The sequence below is a fragment of the Glycine max genome, chromosome 19 (assembly GCF_000004515.6).
Source record: "Glycine max cultivar Williams 82 chromosome 19, Glycine_max_v4.0, whole genome shotgun sequence".
Lineage (NCBI taxonomy): Eukaryota > Viridiplantae > Streptophyta > Magnoliopsida > Fabales > Fabaceae > Glycine > Glycine max.
Window position 1 is genome coordinate 1,815,740 of NC_038255.2, and position 12,939 is coordinate 1,828,678.

General features: G+C 29.5%; 1 protein-coding gene, 1 long non-coding RNA gene and 1 other non-coding gene across 6 annotated transcripts; all 3 read left to right on the forward strand.

The window, feature by feature from the left end:
* The first annotated feature begins 1,271 nt into the window (after window positions 1-1,271).
* On the forward strand, window positions 1,272-3,520 carry LOC121174157 (uncharacterized). Of its 3 annotated transcripts, none has more exons than XR_005890010.1 (2): window positions 1,272-1,527; window positions 2,426-3,520. It is a non-coding gene; the product is annotated as an uncharacterized lncRNA (long non-coding RNA). The 3 variants fall into 3 exon arrangements; XR_005890012.1 differs by lacking the exon at window positions 1,272-1,527 and adding an exon at window positions 1,534-1,663; XR_005890011.1 differs by lacking the exon at window positions 1,272-1,527 and adding an exon at window positions 1,543-2,265.
* Window positions 1,511-1,597, forward strand: MIR4413A (microRNA MIR4413a). Its single transcript, NR_048758.1, has one exon. It is a non-coding gene; the product is annotated as a microRNA MIR4413a (primary transcript).
* Window positions 3,521-7,282: 3,762 nt separating the features above from the next.
* LOC100808949 (uncharacterized) lies at window positions 7,283-11,759 on the forward strand. Of its 2 annotated transcripts, none has more exons than XM_006603783.4 (9): window positions 7,283-7,632; window positions 7,878-7,949; window positions 8,763-8,969; window positions 9,495-9,630; window positions 9,783-9,945; window positions 10,197-10,325; window positions 10,469-10,663; window positions 11,030-11,152; window positions 11,491-11,759. In XM_006603783.4, exons 1-9 carry the CDS (start codon window positions 7,443-7,445, stop codon window positions 11,581-11,583), a joined length of 1,308 nt encoding a protein of 435 aa, XP_006603846.1. In that variant the 5' UTR covers window positions 7,283-7,442; the 3' UTR covers window positions 11,584-11,759. The 2 variants fall into 2 exon arrangements, with proteins under 2 accessions (XP_006603846.1, XP_003554212.1); XM_003554164.5 differs by having other exon boundaries at window positions 7,285-7,632; window positions 8,748-8,969.
* The last annotated feature ends 1,180 nt before the right edge of the window (window positions 11,760-12,939 follow it).

The window sequence follows — 12,939 nt, forward strand, 5'->3', positions numbered from 1 at the left end:
TTTTTTTTGCAGTGAAATACTGAAATTTGGTATAGAAAATGTTACATGAACATTTATCATTTATTATGTTATTTACCTAAAGAGAGAAAGAAAAATGAAAAAAAAAAGTATTATAGAATTTTTGAAATATTAGAATAAAAGATGAAATGTTAAATTATTCATTTGGTCCTTATAGTTTTATGATTATTACCTTATTAATTTTTATAGTTTGGAAGTGGTTTTTTTAGTCCATGTATTTTATATTTTGATTATCTTTTAGTCATTCTAATTTAAAATTGATTTTTTTAGTTGTCATAATTTGTATTTTAATTTTTTTTAATCCCTATTGTTTGAAAGTGATTTTTTTAATCTCTTTTATGTTAATAAACATTCTCTTATTATTATTATTATTTAATTTAATCATTTAATAACAATAATAATTTTATGCACCAATTATTCTCAATCACAATGTGTAAGGACCATTTCTTCTTCTACATTCTACCTCTCTCTATTGATCCAAAAAGATTATTGCCCTACCCTCACTTTTATCTTTACCACAACCTCTCTACATAGCCATAATTGTCACCTCATCCAATCTAGTCGTAAATGTTAAATGGGAAATCATTTACTTGCTCGATCCAATCTTGGTTGACAATGGAGATCTTGTTTACAGACCTCATAAAAAGTCACATTGAGACTTTCATATATGGATTAATTGACGAGTTAGGATCATGTTTTTGTCTTTCATCAAATAGATAATTCTTACTTTGATCTCGACTGATTGTTTTATTTCGAATCACATAATTGCATGAAAGATTTTGACTTTCCTATGAGGAGAATAAGAATTTTAATGGTTCTAACGAAATTATGTGTTTACCGATTCAATATATGTGATATTATATTTTTTTTACCTTTTTAGATTTGAGTGAGGTTGAAGGAGATGATGATTTTTTAGTTGTTTATTTTTTAAAATAAAATAAAGATAAATGATGATTTTTAGCGGTCATTATATAAAATTAATTATTTTAAAAAATTAATATCACTTTTGATAAATTATTTATTTTAAAAATTTCATTCCGATCCTTTATAATTTTAAAATATATCATTTTAATTATTTTTTAATTTTTTTAAAATTTAAAGTTAATAGAACATTAAAATTTCTAACAGATTTTTTAAAAAAATAAAAATAATACATTTCAAAAACATAAAAAACTAAAATAAAAATCTTAAAATTTAATATACTAATATGCTACAACCCGAGATATAATGGACCTAATTATTAAAATAAATAATCTTATTTTCTGAGGTCAAACACAATTCACAGGGAACCCAAAACCCTCCATCGTTACATGCTGGTGCGCTGAAGCTGAGATCGCCGCAAAACCAACTTTGTTCTCTCCCACATAAACAAACCAAACACAACAATATTCGACTCGATTCGATTACGTACGTTGCTGTCGATATACAACCAGCACAACAATGTCATCCAAACAAATTGGAATTGAATCAGACCTTGTTTCTTTGAGCATCCTCATCAATAAGAGAATTGTAAGTCACTGTATTAATTAGGAACTGTTGATTAGATGCATGATACAGTGACTTACAATTCTCTTATTAATGATTTGTGCAAATCGGAAAAAAGATCAGATATCTTGAGATCTTATTGATGAGATGCATGATAAAGGTGAACCTATCAATATAATCAAGTCACCTATAGTTCCTTAATTAATAGACTTGAGAATGCACAACAGGTTTTGATCATCTATTTTCTTATATACCTATTTTCTTTCAATTTTAGTGGTGGAGTAAGGAGTAACCTGTCATGTACGGTTTTCATATAACTTGTCCTAAAGTTTTACAGAAATTAATTAAATTGCTAAACTTTGTTGGTGCCATGTCGCAGCGCGCAATCACCTTACCTTTTAAATTGATTAGCTAAAATTTAATGCACAATGCCACTAGATTGAATTTGCATGACTGGTCTACTATGATTTATTTCTTTTTTTCCTTTGTTTCTTGTTTTTTTATACAGTGAGGAATAATTTCAAAACTACACTCATATTTTATTGTCATCACAGAGTTTCCTCACGTTATATTTGCCAATATATTCTTTGTAACTGCTGCATAGACTGGAACTGTTTTGAAATGAAATTGATGATTTTTGGATAATGACTTTAGGAATCCGTGTTCAGTTTATCATTGTCTGACTTTTACCATTTGAAAAGCATAAACAGAAGAGATATCAGGAGTGTGGAATTTTTTTGAAGCTTCAGATTATATTTTCTGGTAAACTTATGACCATTTATTGTTTGACAATACTTTCATGTTGATGTTGTTTTCCATATATAGGCTATCGTTTGTTCCCTTTTTCTCTGCATACTTTTAGGTTGTTAAAAAGTGCTATAGTGGAAAAAATTTGTTGACTTAACTGTTTTTATTTTCCTAGGTTTTTCATTCCTCAGGGGTTGAAACAGGTTGGGGAGTGAGAAATTGCTCATTTTGGTGATCAAACAAGTATCCAAGTTCTCCTCACTTTCCATCTTTCAATCTCTTAGTTTGTTTCTAAGGCATGCAGTTTTTTTAGTCTTGAAATCTCATATATGGTGTTCAGTTTGTGGGGAATGCTGTCATGTCTATGCCACTCCTCAATGAACCATTGCTCTTCTTTGCTTAAATACTCTCATGCCTGCATTTTGTTTCTTTGAAAACTCTGACAGGTTTACAACATTGTGGCTAAAGCAATTGATGAATGTTGACCAGTGGCCACCATAGATAGTATGGTAACATCTTACCTATGCTTATTAGAATATGAATCAAATGTGAACATTAATTCTATTTTAGAATGCTCAGCCGAACATGCTTAATTTGGTTATCTGTTTTCTTATTAGTACTGATATCTGTTTCCATACAGTTTGGGTACTTAACTCTTTTGATATCAGCATCTAGAGGTGGAGTTATTTGTTGCTTGAGATTCTCTAGTCAAACTTTTCTTTTATTGGTAAATTTTAATGGTTAGTATTGTTAGATTTTGTTAGTAGAGAAGATCGAACTCATGATCTTTTTTTCTCTTTCCTTCTCTCTCAAGTACTGTCCACCCAGGAGCTTGAGTCTGGTCCTTGCAAACTACGAAGCTTGCTGAATTCCTAGGTTGGATATTTTGTGTGTCAATGTAATTGTCCAATTTCCATGTATATGGCCAATGCTACAATATGGTTTGGCTTTTGGGAATCCTTGAAAAGATTGAAAAGATTGTTTGGGTAAAAGCTCCTAGTATCCTGGCTCTTCAATGACTCATTGCCATCTTGAGCACTTGCCATGGTTTTCAGTGTGAAAAATACTTTATGCATTTCCATCTTGAGCTCTTGCCATGATTTTCACTGTAAAAATTGGAACTGCACTATGTGAGTACTTACCACTAGAAGATTTTTCTTCCTGTTGAGTCTCCTGCAGTTACCTGGGAACCTGGCTAAGTGCAAAAACATTTAATGACATTTTTATCATGAAATTAGAAACTACAGATTTACCCTCCTCTTCTTTTTTATCATCTTGTCCACTATTTCCTTTTCTGAGGTATGGGATTGACCTCTGATAACATCTACTAATCATAACCTTCAGCATCTTCACTGGTGTTATGGAAATTATTCAAAAAAGAAAACTCTTGTGGAAGAGGTTGAGTTTTTTTTTTTAAGAACAAAGTAATTAGTTCGAGAGGTATAGGATTCGATTTTCTTAGGCAACCTTTTGAGTTTGAAACTAGATGAAAAAAAAGTGTTAATTTTTCAATGAAATTAATGTTTATTTGGTAGAATGAAAAGAAAAGAGAAAAAAAAATTGAATTAAAGTAAAAGTAAAAATATGAGTCCAACTAAATTTTACTATTTATTTTACTTTTCTTCGTCATTTTTGGTCTCTACCATACGGACCATTAATCAAAAGAGAATTTTTTTTAGGGTAAAAAAAAAAACTAAGAGGGTTTTTCTCCTTTATTTATTTTTGTAAAACGACGCGTTGAACGCTGCATTGTTTATATTCCCGAATCACGAATTAGGATATTCCTCTATAGTGTTTGTTTTCACGCAGAACCCTCGATCAACTTATTTATGTCGTACTACTTAGGTTTATAAATTTAATATGCAAAAAAAAAAATTATTGGATTTAATAATAAACACCCATAATTTTTTAATGAAAGTTAAATCGTTTTATTTTACATGCTTATTTAAGAAAGTGAGGTACATAAGTAAATAGTTACAGAACATAAATAGATAGGTTAGTTCCTAAATTTATTTTTCACTCACAATTTAATTCTATGAACCATTTAATCTTTAAATTTACAAAATTATTGTCATGATAGTATTTTTTAGTAATTAAAGTAAGATATTGAAATTACCAAAAGAAAAGTGAGATATTTATAAACTAATATAATGTGATCACAAAAAAAAGCTAATATAATGTAAAAAAATACAGTAATTAAATAAGTTCAGGAGATAATAAATAAACTGATAAAGGAAAGTAACAATGAAATTATGAAAGATTGAATGAAAAAAAAATAGTAACAAAGTTAACCGAAAAAAAAAAGTAACAACGAAATATCATTCGGAAGACTTGTCCTTTTATTCCTAAACAGTACAATTCGTTTATGCTGTTTGGTGTAGGGAAGAAAATAAAGGGATATGAAATATTTTAAAATTTAAATTAAAGATATAAATATCATTGATTTCATTTTTAGTTTTTTCTTAATTAAATAAAATATCATTATTTTACATTTTTTTCTTTTTCTTTTCTGTCGTCTATATCTATACATACCGTTGCAAACGAAGAATATCACAAAACTTGCGAGGCATCGTTTTTTTTTCTTCGGTAAAACAAATCATTTTCTTTTTTCGGAATTGAGGCATCATTCATTTAATTCTATTGAAATCTCCCTAATATTTTGTTTGTTAGAGAAAAAATAAAACGATAAAATAAAGACATTGAAGTTTAATTAAAATTTGAAATATTATTTTTAAATCTATTTATTATTTTCTGTTTTTATTAAAAAAAATTAACTAAAATATACTAATAACATAAAAATATTATAAAACCGATGAATACTAAATCAATGTCATAGTGATAAAAAAATAATATAAAAATATTTATACACTATCATTCAATTATGAAATTCTCATATACGAATAATATAAAACTTTTCATCTTTTATAAAACCTAAACTTAAATTTTAATTGATTAATTAGTAATATAAAAATATATTTTTAGTTTTTATATTTTTTTGCCAAACCTGAATTAAGTTTTTATAATTTTATATTGATAAATTTAATTCTCAAACTTTAAAACATATTTGGCATTAATAATTTCTCTCCAAAATTTCATCATATATTTTTAAGTCAGAAAATGTTAAATCCAAATGTTTTTTTTTTAATTTAAATACATTACGTAACCTTAACCAAAGTATAAAATATAAATAATTTTTTCCTGTAAATTTATACAGAAAATAAATAAAAATCAAACTAAAAAATACATTCATATGGTTTTTCTCCTCATACTTGTATTTTTTTAATTTCTAAAATGAAGTATAAATATAAACTGTAAAATAAAAATGGTGGAAGCGCCTGCAACGTTTACCAAATTCCAAGAGGAAGAACACGTGGCTACAGTGGCCCATGTCGGAAACCAAGACATTACTGTCTGCACGACACTTTCACAATACACACACGCCCTTTTCAATTGCACACGCTTTCATCTTCTTCTTCTTCTTTTTTTTTTTCATATTTTTTTCCCAAACATTTTGACCACAATTTTGTTCTTGAAAATGAACCACGTCTTCTATTTATTTAATAATTAAAAAAATTTAAGATAATTGTGAAACTTAATCTAGATCATGAAAATCAATGTTTTCTTACCTAAAAAGGATAAAATTTGGATTCACTTATTCCTTTTTTTATTATTATCAAGTTCTTAAATTGTAGAACAATAGCATGTAAATATGTTTTCTAGAATTTGTAATATATTTTTTTTAAAAAAAACTATTTAGTGTTTTAAAAAATTATTTAAATTTTTACTAGCAAATTGTTCATATGGTATATGGATTTTTTAAAATTAAATATAATTTGTCTTTGGAGAGGGGCATTTTCAACCTCTCAATTCTCTTAATTAATTAGACATTTTCAAGATTTTTTTCCCTTTGAATATTGAATATATATTTCATATTATTTTCACAATTAGATAGAAAGTTCAACTCATAATCATCTTCAAATTTGCTTAAAAAATTCATTTTCAACTTACCATCCTTTTATTAATATCCATATATTTATTTTTCTTGGTTATTTATTATTTTCAGTTTATCTATTTTATTCCTATTTTAAATTCAATTTAAAAATAATAATTATAGACAATCTTATATTATAATTAAAATAATTCATTTTAAATCTAAAATATTATTTATACATCTAAAAATATTTATTTACTATATTTTAATTATAATATAATTTACATATTAAAAAAATATTTATTATAAATCTTAATTATGTAAAAACTAATATTTTCTTATAAAAATACTAAAGTACTACTAACTTTACGAAATACTAGTACTATATTAGAAAAAAAAAGTTTATATACTAATAGTATTTGTAAAGTATTTTAGAAAATTTATATTCACATATAATTATAATTTATCATATATAATAACTTTAATATTTTTTATAATAATAGATTTAAAAATCATATTAATAATGATGTATAATCGAAGGAAGTGTAAAAATACTTTAGAGTTTAGACTGTTATGAGCATATCAAGAGAACTTTTTTCAAAACATACTTTTTAGTTTAAATTATTCATTTTTTTTTATATTTTCATGATTTTTATATTTTTAGTTTTTATAATTTAAAAGTGGTTTTTTTAGTTCTAATAATTTACATTTTAACTTTTTTTTAGATTCTTAGTTGTAAAAGTAATCTTTTTAGTTTACATAATTTTCAAATTATAAAGATTAGAAAAAAATTAAAATATAGATTATAGAAACTAAAAAAACACTTTTAAATTATATGAAGTAAAAAAATTAAAATATAAAATATAAAACATCATTTTTAAATTATAAAATCTATAAAATTATAAGAATAAAAAGAGTCAGATTTACATTTAACTCACTGGAGCAAAAATATAGAAAGAAAAGAAAAGGATAAGGTGTTATTAATATTTCCATATTGGCTCTTCCACGTGTCTTTATATGGACCGTTAGATCAAATCCAGAGCGGGTGGGCCCCACAGTCTCTGGCACTTGCATCATGACTCGGAAACACAAATGACCCTCCACCAGCTCAACGAACGAAACGACGATGCTGCATTGCTTTGGTAATTGCATTTGCTGGTGAGAGGTGACCCCATCTCTCTTTTATCTCTCTCTTCCAAAAAGCACCGATTTTTGCGCACGCCAACGCGAATCGCGAAGAGGGTCTCACCGAGAACAAAAAATGGGTGTTTGTGGGTCGAGGCCCAAAGTGAACGAAGAAGACCTCTCATCAAAGAAGAAGAACAACAACAACAACAATCATCGAAGAAGAAGAAGGAGAATCCTCAGAAGACGCGTATCTTCTAGAAAGATCGAAGCCAACAACGTTTCTCACTCTAATTCAGCTCTTCAAGCTTCTAATCGCGCTTCTGGTACTTGCTTCTGCTTCTTTTCACTCTTTTTTATTTTGTTTTGTTTTAAATTAATTGTTCTAGTTTATTTTATTTTATTTTTTTAAATGGACACCAGTCACCATAGTTTAATGAATGCTGTTAGTTTTTTTTTTTATTGGCATGTACATGTACATAATGAAAAAACTGTTAATTTGTTAAAAAAAAAATAATGAGTATTTGATTGACATTGAATTGAAGATCCTTGATTTGTTTCCCGGTTTCAGATGCTGCTTGGTTTGATTCTACTTCGGCGTTGGATTCTGAGTGTGATGACGAATTTTACAGTGTCTATGATGGTATGTCAGTTTTTTCACCATCACCCCCTAAATTTGGTCTATCCGAGGTTTTAACAAACAATCTGAGACTGCAATTTTGGCTCTGCAACGTTGAGTTTTTGGGGGTGTGTCAGGGATCTCATCACTGCAAATTTGGCTGCATCATCGAGGTTTTTGGAGTGTCTGCAACCGCAACACGATCACATCTGCTGTATTTATCTGCAATTTCCCACGATATCAAGGAATGCAACAAAAACACGACAACAACTGCAATTTAAAACCTTAAGTATCAAAATCAGGGTATTAAGTTGGGCTGGTGGGTCAAAATCCTTGACATTACGGGAAATTGCAGATCAATGTGGCTGCAATTGTGGTCGTGTTGTGGTCAGACACTGTGAAAACCTTAATGTTGCGGCTGAAATCGTGATCATTGGTCGTCTTTAAAACCTTGATCGAATTGTCTCAGTTTATTTTTTCTATGTATATTTAGTTTTCTTTTCAGTATGGTTATATATATATATATATATATATATATATATATATATATATATATATATATATATATTTTTACATAATGTTTGGTAGATGGGATGATGTCTTTGAGTGAGTATGAAATTGGGTCAAGGCCAAAAAATGATTAATCTCCTAAAGGGGTTGATTCTGTGTTTGTTGATCACCAACAGCAGAAACAAAGAGTGCACCCTTATAATTATTTTCGTAGTAATTCTTCTTTGAAGGTTGCCAAGAATCAAGGCAAACCAAAAGATTCTACATTGAAATCAGATGGCTCTTGAGCTGAGTTAGACTCTGTTTTGACAGGAGAAGTGTCTACAGGTCATGCAGATGAAATTGGAGAGGACAGAAAGCTGTCCCTTGACCATTGTGGGATTCTGCCAAATAACTGTTTGCCTTGCCTCACTTCCAATGCAATTGCTGTTGAAAAAAGAAGGCCAATGAGTCCTGATACACCAAGTTCACGGAGAAAGTCACTTTCTAAACTCTCCTTCAAATGGAGAGAAGGGTCTTCAGATATGACTTTACGTGAGTGTTCTACATAGTTTTTTGCCTGCAAGAATTGCTTTGTGTTTTGGTTCTTTTGTGCAATTGATTTAATTAGCGTCTGTTTGTTTGAGAAAATGTTTTCTGCTTTCGTTTTGTGTGTTCATAAATTGTTACAAAGATGCCTCTTTGTCTGCACTTTGTTTTCATGTACAAATCTTTGAAAACAGGAAATTGAGTGAAAATAAGGTCACATTTTTTGTAATTACTTGTGAAAACAAGAAATGAAAACAGAAAATGTTTTCTCAAATCAGGTAGACTTGTAGGACGACTGTTAAATGGTGAAAGTGATGATACCATGTTTGCTTATGAGATCGAGCTTCTTTTATTTCTCCTGCCATGCTTACAGTAAAGTAAACATGAAGGAATATATGAAAACATTAGTTATTTCTTTTATTTGCTCTACCTGTTGAGCTTGCTGCAGCATGCACTTTCCTGTTCTTAGATGTTTGCCGCTAGTTCTTTTATGACTTTTGTTACTAATTCATGACTTCTCTTTTATTGCAGTTTCCCCCAAGGCATTTAAACAAAAACATTTGGCAGGTTCATCTGTTCCATTCTGTCCTCTAGAGAAGCAAACCCCTGGTTCTTGGTCACAAATTGAGCCAAGTTCCTTCAGAGTCAGAGGCAAAAACTACCTTAGGTAGGTACCATCATATTTTCTACTGGACATTCTTTCGGTGATTCAACCTGTTGGTTGGGATGTCCCTCACATAGAAGTCATTCATTATGTTAACAATCAAGCACTGGTCTATTCTTGATAATTCCATAATTCATTTGTTGCCTGGTTGTCAGGGATAAGAAGAAAGAGTTTGCTTCAAGCAGTGCTGCTTTTTATCCTCTTGGTGCTGACCTCTTTTTGTCTTCTCGAAAAATTGATCATATTGCTCGTTTTATACAAATTCCTTCAATAAACATACCTGGGGACGCCCCTTCTATTCTTATTGTAAATATTCAGGTAGCTGCATATTTCCTTTTCGAGATTGAACTTGAACTGATAACTTCTCATCCTTATTACTGAGTTGCAAAATTTATGTTAGGCACTCAAAGTATAGAGTTTCTTCCCTTTGTGTATTTGTATAGGAATTTTACAATCATTTCATATGCACTGGAAAATGTCTGTGGACACATTCATCACAATGTGGACTTTTCCCCTCGAAGATTGTATTGTTGTTAGTTTGTAACATATTTATGCTCTTTAAAATGCAGATACCATTGTATCCTGCCGCTATCTTCCAAAGTGAAAATGATGGTGAAGGAATGAATGTGGTTTTGTACTTTAAACTATCTGAAAAATACTCTAAAGACCTTCCAGACCAATTCCGGGAAAGCATTAGTGTAAGGGGTTATGCTCTTTAGTCTTTATCCTTTTTTACTTTCATTGTGCCTCATGTTACATAAGATGTTTCCTCTGTAACTGTATGTCTATAGTTTTTACTCAGTTTCTTAATAAGTGTGCCTGTTCTTTTATTCCTGGACAGAAATTGATCAATGATGAAGTGGAGAGAGTAAAAGGCTTCCCTCTAGACACAATTGCACCCTTTAGGGAGAGATTAAAAATTTTAGGCAGAGTGGCAAATTTGGAGAATCTGTCTTTAAGCACAACTGAAAAGAAGCTTATGAATGCTTACAACGAAAAACCAGTTCTCTCACGTCCTCAGCACGAATTTTTCTTGGTACATACACTTGCTTATTCTAGTTACGGATTTAATATCCTTCGATAATTTCTCTGTGGATGACCACTTAATCTTGCATTGAAGCAATCATCTAAAGTTTCTGTTTCAGTAGATCATTCTTGGGAATCATATCAATAAATTTATTTGTCTTTTATTCATGCTGCTGTAGCATTTTAGAAGCTCATTTAGACAACTGGTTTTATTTTCGTTATTTTGATCTTCCTCTCACCATTTGCCTTCATTTTCGCATGCGAATTTGTAAACTTATTAATGCACATATGTTACTCTATCTCTAGTGAGCTTGAGTTATCTCAAAATATTTTGAGCTGTCAAAAGATTCCTAATCTGATGCTATTTCTTTCACAGGGAGAAAACTATCTCGAGATAGATTTGGATGTACACAGATTTAGCTATATTGCAAGAAAGGGATTTGAAGGCTTCATTGAAAGACTGAAGCTATGTAACCTAGATTTCGGTCTGACAATTCAGGTAATTTTCTTACCATTTTATTGGCAACATAAATTTTCTTCTGTATTAACCAAGTGTTAAGCTTACTCCTTTTATATTCTCTGAGTTTAATTTCTTTATACTGCCAATATAAACAAATTTACATCGTTAACCATCAAAATTCATCGTTAGAATGACTTTTAAGATAGTTATTATAAAATTCAACAAACAACGGGACGGTTTAGAATTAGAATTAGATGACAATATTAAAACCACTGTCTGGGCATATACAATTTTTCTTTTACTCATACAATTTGTTAATATTGGAAGATTAACAAGTCTTGGTACATGATATACTTTCTATTGTCTTCATGATATAGGGAAACAAGGCCGAAGACTTGCCAGAGCATTTATTATGTGCAATACGGTTGAATAAACTTGACTACAGCAACTTCAACCAGTTTGGCTTTTAAGTCTAAGCTTTAACATAAAGCGTTTTAACCGTATTATATCTCATAATGATTACAAGTGTTGAAATGAGATTCGGTAGCTAACCGCAATGTATCTTTGAATTTCTTGATTCATTGATATAAAATTTGTTCAATGTACAGTAATGAGAATAATCAAATTAGAAATTATCAATGTGCAATTTATCTTTCTCAAATATACATGCAGTCCCTGAAGCCCGTTATGACTTCTGAATTAAGGTCATTGCAAGACTACATGAATATCATGACATTGTAAATCACTGAATTTATACTTGATTTATTACTTTCTCTCCTGAGTGGCTTTTAAAAAGTTAAAAAGAACAAAAGAATACTTAAGCAGTGATAGAAGTATTAGAAATTGTGCTAAGAAGTCTCTTAAATGTTAAAAAATTCTTCACAAATTGATCCTTGACTTGTATTGAAATAACAAGTTTACTGATATTCAATACTTGAGTGTCATTTTAAAGATTACTCGAGAGAGTAATAATTAGAAAATGGAACTTTTTAACTTGTTGAAAAACTAATGCATACATGGCATTAACTATTTAGCAATGATAAATACTTCTCATAAAAGCTTAAAGGATGCGCTTAATTTTAAGGATATAACAGTTTGTCAAGTATATTATCTGAGTCAAATTGAGTTTCTCTTGTAATCAAACACGAGATGCCGAAGGTCAATTAGTGATTTCGACAATACAAAGGACTATTGCAATAATGGTTTAATTAATTTGAGAAAAAATTGGAGATAAAATCAATTGCTAACTTTTGCAATGAATTTCTTTTGCAAAATAGAAATGTAAATCAAAATAAGAAATATGTAATTGCATATAAGCATCTTAATCATTGAACGATTTTAAGAAATATGGAAAGCACACTTTTCATTTTAGGAGAGGTTTAAATCTAGTATTAAATGGTTCTCTCAAATAGTTCAATTTAAGCAATGAGAAAGAGAAATGTAACAACAGTATAACATGATCTATTCTAGCCTGTTTTCCTTACCTTCTCTCCCATTTGGTGAGATACCTGGCCTTTTATAACCAAATATTGACAAAACTGGTTCAACCATTTAGGTCAATCAATTCACTTCAACACTGAACTCACCGACTTACATTACCGACAAGTTGTCATAGGAATGAGATGAGATGCTATTTTTTGCTTAAAAAAAAAATCATTCACATTCCCTAATTTCAGGTTACCAAAGTCAATTCTCAATATTCTCCAATCCTTATTCTCATTCACATTTTAACCTTTCTTATCCATTCACTTTTAGTTTTTTTTTATTTAGACAATATGATTTTCCAATCCATCCATTATAATATTGAGTGAATGAATTGACTATAG